General features: G+C 44.1%; 1 protein-coding gene across 1 annotated transcript in view; it reads left to right on the top strand.

Annotated features, from left to right (window-relative positions):
- tenm4 (teneurin transmembrane protein 4) overlaps window positions 1-15,000 on the top strand; it is a 484,585-nt gene that overhangs the window by 281,258 nt on the left and 188,327 nt on the right. The window contains exons 13-14 of the mRNA XM_046293604.1: window positions 4,007-4,153; window positions 10,594-10,810. Of these exons, the coding sequence (XP_046149560.1) occupies window positions 4,007-4,153; window positions 10,594-10,810 (364 nt within the window). The remainder of the gene's footprint in view (window positions 1-4,006; window positions 4,154-10,593; window positions 10,811-15,000) is intronic.

The raw sequence follows: 15,000 nt of genomic DNA, 5'->3' as shown, positions 1-15,000 counted from the left end.
ATATCTGACCTACGGTTCAGGAGGAGATGATATCTGACATACGGTTCAGGAGGAGAAGATATCTGACCTATGGTTCAGGAGGAGATGATATCTGACATATGGTTCAGGAGGACAAGATGATCACAGATGATGTTGAGCTTCAGTGTTACATACGTAGGTAAATAATGAGTTGACAGTATTTTAAGAGCACCACCTGTAGGCTAATTGGTAACAGTATTTTAAAAGCACCACCTGTAGGCTAATTGGTGACAGTATTTTAAGAGCACCACCTGTAGGCTAATTGGTGACAGTGTTTTAAGAGCACCACCTGTAGGCTAATTGGTGACAGTATTTTAAGAGCACCACCTGTAGGCTAATTGGTGACAGTATTTTAAGAGCACCACCTGTAGGCTAATTGGTGACAGTATTTTAAGAGCACCACCTGTAGGCTAATTGGTGACAGTATTTTAAGAGCACCACCTGTAGGCTAATTGGTGACAGTATTTTAAGAGCACCACCTGTAGGCTAATTGGTGACAGTATTTTAAGAGCACCACCTGTAGGCTAATTGGTGACAGTATTTTAAGAGCACCACCTGTAGGCTAATTGGTGACAGTATTTTAAGAGCACCACCTGTAGGCTAATTGGTGACAGTATTTTAAGAGCACCACCTGTAGGCTAATTGGTGACAGTATTTTAAGAGCACCACCTGTAGGCTAATTGGTGACAGTATTTTAAGAGCACCACCTGTAGGCTAATTGGTGACAGTATTTTAAGAGCACCACCTGTAGGCTAATTGGTGACAGTATTTTAAGAGCACCACCTGTAGGCTAATTGGTAACAGTATTTTAAAAGCACCACCTGTAGGCTAATTGGTGACAGTATTTTAAGAGCACCACCTGTAGGCTAATTGGTGACAGTGTTTTAAGAGCACCACCTGTAGGCTAATTGGTGACAGTATTTTAAGAGCACCACCTGTAGGCTAATTGGTGACAGTATTTTAAGAGCACCACCTGTAGGCTAATTGGTGACAGTATTTTAAGAGCACCACCTGTAGGCTAATTGGTGACAGTATTTTAAGAGCACCACCTGTAGGCTAATTGGTGACAGTATTTTAAGAGCACCACCTGTAGGCTAATTGGTAACAGTATTTTAAAAGCACCACCTGTAGGCTAATTGGTGACAGTATTTTAAGAGCACCACCTGTAGGCTAATTGGTGACAGTGTTTTAAGAGCACCACCTGTAGGCTAATTGGTGACAGTATTTTAAGAGCACCACCTGTAGGCTAATTGGTGACAGTATTTTAAGTGCACCACCTGTAGGCTAATTGGTGACAGTATTTTAAGAGCACCACCTGTAGGCTAATTGGTGACAGTATTTTAAGAGCACCACCTGTAGGCTAATTGGTGACAGTATTTTAAGAGCACCACCTGTAGGCTAATTGGTGACAGTATTTTAAGAGCACCACCTGTAGGCTAATTGGTAACAGTATTTTAAAAGCACCACCTGTAGGCTAATTGGTGACAGTATTTTAAGAGCACCACCTGTAGGCTAATTGGTGACAGTGTTTTAAGAGCACCACCTGTAGGCTAATTGGTGACAGTATTTTAAGAGCACCACCTGTAGGCTAATTGGTGACAGTATTTTAAGAGCACCACCTGTAGGCTAATTGGTGACAGTATTTTAAGAGCACCACCTGTAGGCTAATTGGTGACAGTATTTTAAGAGCACCACCTGTAGGCTAATTGGTGACAGTATTTTAAGAGCACCACCTGTAGGCTAATTGGTGACAGTATTTTAAGAGCACCACCTGTAGGCTAATTGGTGACAGTATTTTAAGAGCACCACCTGTAGGCTAATTGGTGACAGTATTTTAAGAGCACCACCTGTAGGCTAATTGGTGACAGTATTTTAAGAGCACCCCCTGTAGGCTAATTGGTGACAGTATTTTAAGAGCACCACCTGTAGGCTAATTGGTGACAGTATTTTAAGAGCACCACCTGTAGGCTAATTGGTGACAGTATTTTAAGAGCACCACCTGTAGGCTAATTGGTGACAGTATTTTAAGAGCACCACCTGTAGGCTAATTGGTGACAGTATTTTAAGAGCACCACCTGTAGGCTAATTGGTGACAGTATTTTAAGAGCACCACCTGTAGGCTAATTGGTGACAGTATTTTAAGAGCACCACCTGTAGGCTAATTGGTGACAGTATTTTAAGAGCACCACCTGTAGGCTAATTGGTAACAGTATTTTAAAAGCACCACCTGTAGGCTAATTGGTGACAGTATTTTAAGAGCACCACCTGTAGGCTAATTGGTGACAGTATTTTAGACCATTAAAAATGTAAAAATAACAATAAAAAGAGTGAATGCCAATAGCTTCGCTGTGAGTATTTAGTTATTAGTTATTGACCGCTGTAATATAATGATATAATATAATATATTATATAATATAATATATAATATGATATTATAATAATATAATGATATTTCAATGGACGGCATTGGATATTATCGTTCACATAAAGCGTTTTGTGATGCAGAATATAGCTCTGATAAGCCAGTATTTGTAGCAATGATATATATAAGGAACGTCCAAAATAGCACCATGTTCCCAATATAATGCACTACTTTGGTCTAAAGTAGTGCACTATTTTGTGAATAGGGTGCCTTTTGGGACAGAGGCATAATAAAAGAGTCTGTAGTAATGAGTTAGAAGAGGAGAATCCCCTATTTCCTGATTGTGCTGCTGCTGGGGGATGTGAGAATCGTCAGTCCAGGTGTACCAAATCAATGGTTATAGCTGCTACGGTATCGTACCACTTTAAAATCTTTAAGTGTCCTTAGGATCGATGTAAAAAATACTCTAGCTGGGGAATACGGAGCATCAGCCACAACAAACTCATTTGAGGGACTGCAGATGAGAATCAGCTATGGAGAAATGTCTGTTGTACATCATTCCTGTCATTTGAATAAACAAACATGGTCTCTGTCAAATGAATGAACAAACAGACAAAAGAACAGAGAAACAAAACTACTCTTCAAACTTCTATTGTCATCTTCTATTGTCTTCTTCTATTGTCATATTCTATGGTCTTCTTCTATTGTCTTCTTCTATTGTCTTCTTCTATTGTCTTCTTCTACAGGAAAGTATTCAGACCCCTTGACTTTTTCCACATTTTGATACTTTACAGCCTTATTCTAAAATGTGTTAAATATTTTTTCCCTTATCAATCTACACACAATACCCCACAATGACATCACAATACCCCATAATGACATCACAATACCCCATAATGACATCACAATAGTCCATAATGACATCACAATAGTCCATAATGACATCACAATAGTCCATAATGTCATCACAATACCCCATAATGACATCACAATAGTCCATAATGACATCACAATAGTCCATAATGACATCACAATAGTCCATAATGTCATCATAATACCCCATAATGACATCACAATACCCCATAATGACATCACAATACTCCATAATGTCATCACAATACCCCACAATGACATCACAATACTTCATAATGACAAAGCAAAAACAGGTTAAAAAATAAATAAAAAATTACATAAGTATTCAGACCCTATGAGACTGTAAATTGATCTCAGGTGCATCTTGTTTCCATTGATCATCCTGGAGATGTTTCTGCAACTTGATTGGAATCCACCTGTGGTCAATCCATTGTGATTGTGTGTAGATTGAATAGGAAAAAAAGTCAATTTTCAGAATAAGGCTGTAACGTAGCAAAATGTGGAAAAAGTCAAGGAGTCTGATATTTTCTGAATGCACTATATATATATGTATATATATATATTAAATGTATGTTCTCCTTCTATTGTCTCATATTGTCTCCTTCTATTGTCTCCTATGTTTTTCATTCTCTTCTTAGTTTTTCATCTGTCCATCCGTGTGTTTTGTTGTTAAACTTTGCTATAATTAGTTGATATTCTGTGTCAACATGTGTGCTCTGTGTCTAACGGTGTACTTGTATGTCTCTCTAACAGAGGGCTGCCCTAGTCTGTGTAACGGGAACGGCAGGTGTACCCTGGGTAATAACGGCTGGTACTGTGTGTGTCAGCTTGGCTGGAGAGGAACAGGATGTGACACGTCCATGGAGACGGCCTGCAGTGACAGAAAGGACAACGATGGAGGTAAATTGTAAACTAGATTTCGATTAATAACAATAAATACACTATAACACTGTAGCCTAACACCAATGACTGTACTATAATACCATAGACTAACACCAATGACTATACTATAACACCATAGACTAACACCAATGACTATACTATAACACCATAGACTAACACCAATGACTACACTATAATACCATAGACTAACACCAATGCCTATACTATAACACCATAGACTAACACCAATGACTATACTATAACACTATAACACCAATGACTATACTATAACACCATAGACTAACACCAATGACTATACTATAACACCATAGACTAACACCAATGACTATACTATAACACTATAACACCAATGACTATACTATAACACCATAGCTTAACTCCTACTATTAGCACCCAGTGCCAAGCCGCACTGCTTCTTGACACAGCGCCCATCCAAACCGGAAGCCAGCAGCACCAATGTGTCGGAGGAAACACTGTACACCGTGTCAGCGTGCACTGCGCCCGGCCCTGCCGGCCAAACCCTCCCTAACCCGGCACAACGCCCCACGGTACCTCCACTGGTACTGTAGAGCAATAACAACCAGTCTCTCTACTGTGAGTTGGAACTGGATGTCTACCCAGACCTCTGAAAGCCTCCAGACAGGCCTGTACACTTAGAACCTGGCTTCTTAGAAACAAAGAACAGCGACACGCTGTCCTGGTGAGAATTAGTAGTGGGCTGTGAGTTGATATGTAGTTACACGTACACAGGAAGCTGTGTCTGAGCCCCAGAGTGGGCATGTCTGAGCCCCAGAGTGTCAGCCCCCACCGGGCTCTGAACCTCCCCAGTACAGACCTCTTTGCTAGGCCCCATCGGGCCCTCTAATCATCCCAGGGCATAGCCAGGCACACCTCACAAACAGCAGGAGAACCAAGGCCTTCGGGAAAACACGTTGGAGACGTGCCCTGAATCCACCAGCCATGTAATGACCCAGATACAGCCCTGAATTAGCCATGTAATGACCCAGATATAGCCTTGATTTAGCCATGTAATGACCCAGATACAGCCCTGATTTAGCCATGTAATGACCCAGATACAGCCCTGATTTAGCCATGTAATGACCCAGATACAACCCTGATTCAGCCATGTAATGACCCAGATACAACCCTGATTTAGCCATGTAATGACCCAGATATAGCCTTGATTTAGCCATGTAATGACCCAGATACAGCCCTGATTTAGCCATGTAATGACCCATATACAGCCCTGATTTAGCCATGTAATAACCCAGATACAGCCCTGATTTAGCCATGTAAAGACCCAGATACAAGCCTGATTAGCCATGTAAAGACCCAGATACAAACCTGATTTAGCCATGTAATGACCCAGATACAACCCTGATTTAGCCATGTAATGACCCAGATACAGCCCTGATTCCACAAGCCATGTAATGACCCAGATACAACCCTGATTTAGCCATGTAATGACCCAGATACAACCCTGATTTAGCCATGTAATGACCCAGATACAACCCTGATTTAGCCATGTAATGACCCAGATACAGCCCTGATTTAGCCATGTAATGACCCAGATACAACCCTGATTTAGCCATGTAATGACCCAGATACAACCCTGATTCAGCCATGTAATGACCCAGATACAGCCCTGATTCCACCAGCCATGTAATGACCCAGATACAGCCCTGATTTAGCCATGTAATGACCCAGATACAGCCCTGATTTAGCCATGTAATGACCCATATACAGCCCTGATTTAGCCATGTAAAGACCCAGATACAAGCCTGATTAGCCATGTAAAGACCCAGATACAACCCTGATTTAGCCATGTAATGACCCAGATACAGCCCTGATTCCACCAGCCATGTAATGACCCAGATACAGCCCTGATTTAGCCATGTAATGACCCAGATACAGCCCTGATTTAGCCATGTAATGACTCAGATACAGCCCTGATTTAGCCATGTAATGACCCAGATACAGCCCTGATTCCACCAGCCATGTAATGACCCAGATACAACCCTGATTTAGCCATGTAATGACCCAGATACAGCCCTGATTCCACCAGCCATGTAATGACCCAGATACAACCCTGATTTAGCCAGCCGTGTTATTATAACCCAGATACAACCCTGATTTAGCCAGCCGTGTAATGACCCAGATACAACCCTGATTTAGCCAGCCGTGTTATTATAACCCAGATACAACCCTGATTTAGCCAGCCGTGTTATTATAACCCAGACACTCTACAACTGCAGAGAAATGCAGTGCTGTGTGTGACTCAGTCGGTAGATCGTGGTGTTTGCATTGATTCCCACTGGAGCCAGCGATATGAAAACACCTATGACTGTTAGTCACTTGGGATAAAAGTGCTGTTGTCTAGGATATATTGACTAGTTTCTACCTATAACACTGCATGGGCCCTGCATGACTATCATGCCCAAGGCTGTACCCACTGCCTCAATGGCAGAAAAGAGAGGGCTGTAATACCAGTCTAGCTACCAGGGAATTGAGCCAGGCAGACAGGAAGTGAGGAAGAAGGTATTATTATTTGTATCTGGCTAGGATATAGGTATGGGGGGATAGGAGCTCCTGGAAGTGGAGAGCAACAAAGTGTTGATGACCTAGTTAACAGGAAGTAAACTACAGAGCTAACACACAGACAGGAAGTAAACCACAGAGCTAACACACAGACAGGAAGTAAAGTGCAGAGCTAACACACAGACAGGAAGTAAAGTGCAGAGCTAACACACAGACAGGAAGTAAAGTGCAGAGCTAACACACAGACAGGAAGTAAACTACAGAGCTAACACACAGACAGGAAGTAAACCACAGAGCTAACACACAGACAGGAAGTAAACCACAGAGCTAACACACAGACAGGAAGTAAAGTGCAGAGCTAACACACAGACAGGAAGTAAAGTGCAGAGCTAACACACAGACAGGAAGTAAACCACAGAGCTAACACACAGACAGGAAGTAAACCACAGAGCTAACACACAGACAGGAAGTAAACCACAGAGCTAACACACAGACAGGAAGTAAAATGCAGTGCTAACACACAGACAGGAAGTAAAGTGCAGCGCTAACACACAGACAGGAAGTAAATGCAGAGCTAACACACAGACAGGAAGTAAAGTGCAGAGCTAACACACAGACAGGAAGTAAACCATAGAGCTAACACACAGACAGGGTGTAAAATGCAGTGCTAACACACAGACAGGAAGTAAAGTGCAGAGCTAACACACAGACTGGAAGTAAACCACAGAGCTAACACACAGACAGGAAGTAAATCCAGCGCTAACACACAGACAGGAAGTAAATCCAGCGCTAACACACAGACAGGAAGTAAATGCAGCGCTGGTTTGATGTGAGTGTCTCTGTCAAAGTCAAATTATTTTGCAAATTAAATCAAATCAAATGTATTTGTCACATTCTTCATAAACAACATATGTGGACTAACAGTGAAGTTACTTACAGGCCCTTCCCAACAATAAAGAGATTTAAATCATTGGAAATAATAGAAAAATAACATAACAAGGAATAAATACCCGATGAGGGATGATAACTTGGTTATAAACCCGGGGTACCAGTACCACGTTGATGATAACTTGGTTATAAACCAGGGGTACCAGTACCACGTTGATGATAACTTGGTTATAAACCTGGGGTACCAGTACCACGTTGATGATAACTTGGTTATAAACCTGGGGTACCAGTACCACGTTGATGATAACTTGGTTATAAACCAGGGGTACCAGTACCACGTTGATGATAACTTGGTTATAAACCCGGGGTACCAGTACCACGTTGATGATAACTTGGTTATAAACCCGGGGTACCAGTACCACGTTGATGATAACTTGGTTATAAACCTGGGGTACCAGTACCACGTTGATGATAACTTGGTTATAAACCCGTTGATGGTTATACCAGTACCACGTTGATGATAACTTGGTTATAAACCTGGGGTACCAGTACCACGTTGATGATAACTTGGTTATAAACCTGGGGTACCAGTACCACGTTGATGATAACTTGGTTATAAACCTGGGGTACCAGTACCACGTTGATGATAACTTGGTTATAAACCTGGGGTACCAGTACCACGTTGATGATAACTTGGTTATAAACCTGGGGTAACAGTACCACGTTGATGATAACTTGGTTATAAACCGGGGTAACAGGGGTAACAGTACCAGTACCACGTTGATGATAACTTGGTTATAAACCGGGGTAACAGTACCACGTTGATGATAACTTGGTTATAAACCCGGGGTAACGTTGATGATAACTTGGTTATAAACCCGGGGTACCAGTACCACGTTGATGATAACTTGGTTATAAACCCGGGGTAACAGTACCACGTTGATGATAACTTGGTTATAAACCCGGGGTACCAGTACCACGTTGATGATAACTTGGTTATAAACCCGGGGTACCAGTACCACGTTGATGATAACTTGGTTATAAACCCGGGTACCAGTACCGTTGATGATAAGTTATAAACCGGTACCAGTACCACGTTGATGATAACTTGGTTATAAACCCGGGGTACCAGTACCACGTTGATGATAACTTGGTTATAAACCTGGGGTACCAGTACCACGTTGATGATAACTTGGTTATAAACCTGGGGTACCAGTACCACGTTGATGATAACTTGGTTATAAACCTGGGGTACCAGTAACGTTGATGATAACTTGGGGTACCAGTACCACGTTGATGATAACTTGGTTATAAACCCGGGGTACCAGTACCACGTTGATGATAACTTGGTTATAAACCAGGGGTACCAGTACCACGTTGATGATAACTTGGTTATAAACCAGGGGTACCAGTACCACGTTGATGATAACTTGGTTATAAACCAGGGGTACCAGTACCACGTTGATGATAACTTGGTTATAAACCAGGGGTACCAGTACCACGTTGATGATAACTTGGTTATAAACCGTTGATGATAACTTGGGGGTACCAGTACCACGTTGATGATAACTTGGTTATAAACCTGGGGTACCAGTACCACGTTGATGATAACTTGGTTATAAACCCGGGGTAACAGTACCACGTTGATGATAACTTGGTTATAAACCCGGGGTACCAGTACCACGTTGATGATAACTTGGTTATAAACCCGGGGTAACAGTACCACGTTGATGATAACTTGGTTATAAACCTGGGGTACCAGTACCACGTTGATGATAACTTGGTTATAAACCTGGGGTACCAGTACCACGTTGATGATAACTTGGTTATAAACCCGGGGTACCAGTACCACGTTGATGATAACTTGGTTATAAACCAGGGGTACCAGTACCACGTTGATGATAACTTGGTTATAAACCCGGGGTACCATTACCACGTTGATGATAACTTGGTTATAAACCCGGGGTACCAGTACCACGTTGATGATAACTTGGTTATAAACCCGGGGTACCAGTACCACGTTGATGATAACTTGGTTATATACCTGGGGTACCAGTACCACGTTGATGATAACTTGGTTATAAACCTGGGGTACCAGTACCACGTTGATGATAACTTGGTTATAAACCCGGGGTACCAGTACCACGTTGATGATAACTTGGTTATAAACCCGGGGTACCAGTACCATGTTGATGATAACTTGGTTATATACCCGGGGTACCAGTACCACGTTGATGATAACTTGGTTATAAACCAGGGCTACCGGGTTCTATCATACAGCCTCTACCCCTCTACCAGTCAGACTCTATCAGACAGCCTCTACCACCCAGCCTCTATCAGACAGCCTCTACCCCTCTACCACCCAGCCTCTATCAGACAGCCTCTTCCCCTCTACCACTCAGCCTCTATCAGACAGACTCTACCACTCAGACAGCCTCTACCACTCAGACAGCCTCTACCCCTCAGATAGCCTCTACCACTCAGATAGCCTCTACCACTCAGATAGCCTCTACCACTCAGATAGCCTCTACCCCTCAGACAGCCTCTACCACTCAGATAGCCTCTACCCCTCAGATAGCCTCTACCCCTCAGATAGCCTCTACCCCTCAGATAGCCTCTACCCCTCAGATAGCCTCTACCACTCAGACAGCCTCTATCACTCAGACAGTCTCTACCCCTCAGATAGCCTCTACCCCTCAGATAGCCTCTACCCCTCAGATAGGCTCTACCCCTCAGATAGCCTCTAACCCAGCTCACTCTCGCTATGAAAGCCTGTGGAAGTTGTTGTCAGAAAGAGCCAAAGGAGGATTGAGTATATCCATGTTGTCAGGAAGCGTCGAGTTGTAGAGATGTGACGGGGGATAACATTGACCACTGGGATTTACACAGTGTCTAGTTTCACGACGATGAATCGTTTCACTAAGACGTGATTGTGAGTACATGTAGGTGCTGAAGTAGTCTTTAAAGGGTGTGTATTTGCTTATGCCTGCCTGTCTACGTTCCCCCTGCAGATGGTTTGGTGGACTGTATGGACCCTGACTGTTGTCTGCAGGCGTCGTGCCACACCACGGGTCTATGCGTAGGCTCTCCAGACCCCCTGGACATCATCCAGGAGACACAGCTCTCCTCCACCCAGAACAATCTGCAGTCCTTCTACGACCGTGTTCGCTTCCTGGTGGGACGGGACAGCACACACGTCATCCCCGGGGCTAACCTCTTTGACGGCAGGTGAGTCAACATGGTCTCGTTCATTAAATTCACGCTTACTTACAAGCTTTTAAACAGCAATGCAATTCAAAAAAATAGAGTTAAGAAAATATTTGCTAAGTGAACTAAAGTAAAAAAATGTAATAAATAGTGAGACAATAAGAGGCTATTTATAGGAGGTACCGATACCGAGTCAATGTGCAGAGGGCACAGGTTAGTCGAGGTAATTTGTACATGTAGGTAGAGGTAAAGTGCCTATGCATAGATAATAAACAGCGAGTAGCAGCAGTGTAAAAACAGGGGGGGGGGGTCAATGTGAATCGTTTGGGTGGCCATTTGATTAATTGTTCAGCAGTCTTATGGCTTGGGGGGGTAGAAGCTGTTAAGAAGCCTTTTGGACCTTGGCTTGGAACTCCGGTACCTCTTGCTGTGCGGTAGCAGTGAGAACAGTTTATGACTTGGGTGACTTTGACAATTTTTGGGGACTCTTCCTCTAGTATAGAGGTCCTGGATAACCGGAAGCTTGGCCCCAGTGATGTATTGAGCCGTACGCACTACCCTCTGTAGTGTCCTTACAGTCGGATACCAAACAGTTGCCATACTAGGCGGTGTTACAACCGGTCAGAATCTCGATGGTGCTGCTGTGGAACTTTGAGGATCTGGGGACCAAATCTTTCCAGTCTCCTGAGAAAAGCCTATGTCGTGCTCCTCTTCACGACTGTCTTGGTGTGTTTTGACCTTGACAGTTTGTTGGTGATGTGGACGCCAAGAAACTTGAAACTCTTAACCCGTTCCACTACAGCCCCGTCAATGTTAATGGGGGCCTGTTCGGCCTGTCTTTTCCTGTAGTCCACGATCAGCTCTTTAGTCTTGCTCACATTGAGGGAGAGGTTGTTGTCCTGGCATCACACAGCCAGGTCTCTGACCTCCTCCCTATAGGCTGTCTCATCGTTGTCGATGATCAGGCCTATCACTGTTATGTCGTCAGCAAACTAAATTATGGTGTTGGAGTCGTGCTTGTCCACGCAGTCGTAGGTGAACAGGGAGTACAGGAGGGGACTGAGCACGCACCCCTGGGGAGCTCCAGTGTTGAGGATCAGCGTGGCAGATGTGTTGTTGCCTACCCTTACCACCTGGGGGCGGCCTGTCAGGAAGACCAGGATCCAGTTGCAGAGGGGGGTGTTTAGTCCCAGAGTTCTTAGCTTAGTGATGAGCTTCGTGGGCACTATGGTGTTGAGAGCTGAGCTGTAGTCAATGAACAGCATTCTCACACAGGTGTTCCTTTTGTCCAGGTGGGAAAGGGCAGTGTGGAGTGCAATTGAGGTGGTATGGGGCGGTATGCAAATTGGAGTGGGTCTAGGGTTTCCGGGATGATGATGTTGATATGAGCCATGCTTTTCAAAGCACTTCATGGCTATCGACGTGAGTGCTAGTCATTTAAGAAGGGTACCTTCACATCCTTTGGCACGGAGTATGGTGGTCTGCTTGAAACATGTAGGTATTACAGACTCGGTCAGGGAGGTTGAAAATGTCAGTGAAAACACTTGCCAGTTGGTCTGCGAATGCTCTGAGTACCCGTCCTGGTAATCTGTCTGGCCCTGCGGCCTTGTGAATGTTGACCTGTTTAAAGGTCTTGCTCACATCGGCTACGGAAAGTGTGATCGAGAACAGCTGGTACTCTCATGATTGCTTCAGTGTTGTTTGCCTCGAAGCCAGTATAAAAGGCATCTAACTCGTCTGGTAGGGTTGCGTCACTGGGCAGCTCGCGTCTGGGTTTCTCTTTGTAGTCAGTAATAGTTTTCAAGCCCTGCTACATCCAACGGGCACCAGAGTCGTTGTAGTAGGATTCAATCTTATTCCTGTATTGACACTTTGTCTGTTTGATGGTTCGTCTGAGGGCTTAACGGGATTTCTTATAAGCTTACAGATTAGTGTAACGCTCCTTAAGAGCGGCAGCTCTAGCCTTTAGCTCGATGTGGATGTTGCCTGTAATCCATGGCTTCTAGTTGGGATGTGTACGTACGGTTGCTATGGGGACGACGTCGTCAATGCACTTATTGATAAAGCCGGTGACTGATGTGATGTATTCCTCAATGCCATTGTATGGATCCCAGAACATATTCCAGTCTGTGCTAGCAAAACAGTCCTGTAGCTTTAGCATCTGCGTCATCTGAACACTTCCATATTGAGCGAGTAACTGGTACTTCCTGCTTTAGTTTTTGCTTGTAAGCAGGAATCAGGAGGATGGTGTGTCGTGTTTTGGGGGACGCACGGCTCTCCGTGTTTTCCTCTCCTGAGTCCGTACGGGATTTGCAGCGATGAGACAAGACTGTAACTACCAATTGGATTCCACGAAATTGGGGTGAAAACAGAGTTTTAAAAAACAGCAAAAAAAAACAGACTGAGACTGTGAGGGACTGACTACCTGAACTTGTCCAATAAGAAACATTTAAGGGGATAGTCAAAGTCTCTAATGACTCTAATCTAATGACACCCTTTTCCCTTTAAATGCACTACTTCTCTAATGACACCCTTTTCCCTTTAAATGCACTACTTCTCTAATGACACCCTTTTCCCTTTAAATGCACTACTTGTCCAAAATGTCACACCGACCATTAGCAGCTACTGGGGAGGGGGACTATGTCTATCTAGAGCAGGACTAGGCTTGAGGAACACTGGTACAGACAATATCCTACCATGAATCATGATATCAATTAGCATGTTTTTATCTGTAGTTAAATCCCTCTGAATATTTATGCTATTATGGGTCCAAATCAGCAGTGAGTATTTTTCATAATTTTTAGCAGGAAATCATTTGAGGTTAATAAACTATTTTTTTGATGGGAGAGATCTGGCCAAGACAGCTGCTCTATACGGCCTAGTTAGTGGGGGAAGTAAATGGAAAGAGAGCACAGGAACACTCCCACTCAGCCACATCAGCCATCTCATATTCACAGTAGCACTCCCACTAAGCCACAGCAACCATCTCATATTCACAGGAACACTCCCACTTAGCCATCTCATATTCACAGGAACACTCCCACTCAGCCATCTCATATTCACAGGAGCACTCCCACTTAGCCACAGTGGCCATCTCATATTCACAGGAACACTCCCACTTAGCCACAGCAGCCATCTCATATTCACAGGAGCACTCCCACTTAGCCACAGCAACCATCTCATATTCACAGGAGCACTCCCACTAAGCCACAGCAACCATCTCATATTCACAGGAACACTCCCACTTAGCCATCTCATATTCACAGGAACACTCCCACTCAGCCATCTCATATTCACAGGAGCACTCCCACTTAGCCACAGTAGCCATCTCATATTCACAGGAACACTCCCACTTAGCCACAGCAGCCATCTCATATTCACAGGAGCACTCCCACTTAGCCACAGCAACCATCTCATATTCACAGGAGCACTCCCACTCAGCCACAGCAGCCATCTCATATTCACAGGAACACTCCCACTTATCCATCTCATATTCACAGGAACACTCCCACTTAGCCATCTCATATTCACAGGAACACTCCCACTTAGCCATCTCATATTCACAGGAACACTCCCACTTAGCCATCTCATATTCACAGGAACACTCCCACTCAGCCATCTCATATTCACAGTAGCACTCCCACTTAGCCATCTCATATTCACAGGAACACTCCCACTTAGCCATCTCATATTCACAGGAACACTCCCACTTAGCCATCTCATATTCACAGGAACACTCCCACTCAGCCATCTCATATTCACAGTAGCACTCCCACTTATCCATCTCATATTCACAGGAACACTCCCACTTAGCCATCTCATATTCACAGGAACACTCCCACTTAGCCATCTCATATTCACAGGAACACTCCCACTCAGCCATCTCATATTCACAGTAGCACTCCCACTTAGCCATCTCATATTCACAGGAACAGTCCCACTTAGCCATCTCATATTCACAGGAACACTCCCACTCAGCCATCTCATATTCACAGTAGCACTCCCGCGCAGCCACAGCAGCCATCACGTATTAATGTATTGTGATGACATCTAGTGAAATGCATCAGATGCCTTATTCCCTTGTCCCAAAGGCCTAGCTAGCTCGCTGTGCGCCGCCGCCGCCTTCCTGCCGCCCCAGCCAGTGAATCTGAGACTCGCTCCGCAGCATGGCTTTCATATCAGAGAGAAGGGCTGTCCCTGTAGTGCCATGT

This window comes from Oncorhynchus gorbuscha, linkage group LG13, assembly GCF_021184085.1.
Source record: "Oncorhynchus gorbuscha isolate QuinsamMale2020 ecotype Even-year linkage group LG13, OgorEven_v1.0, whole genome shotgun sequence".
Taxonomy (NCBI): Eukaryota; Metazoa; Chordata; class Actinopteri; order Salmoniformes; family Salmonidae; genus Oncorhynchus; species Oncorhynchus gorbuscha.
The sequence above is the reverse complement of the archived record's forward strand: the minus strand, read 5'-3'. Positions and strand labels throughout refer to the sequence as shown.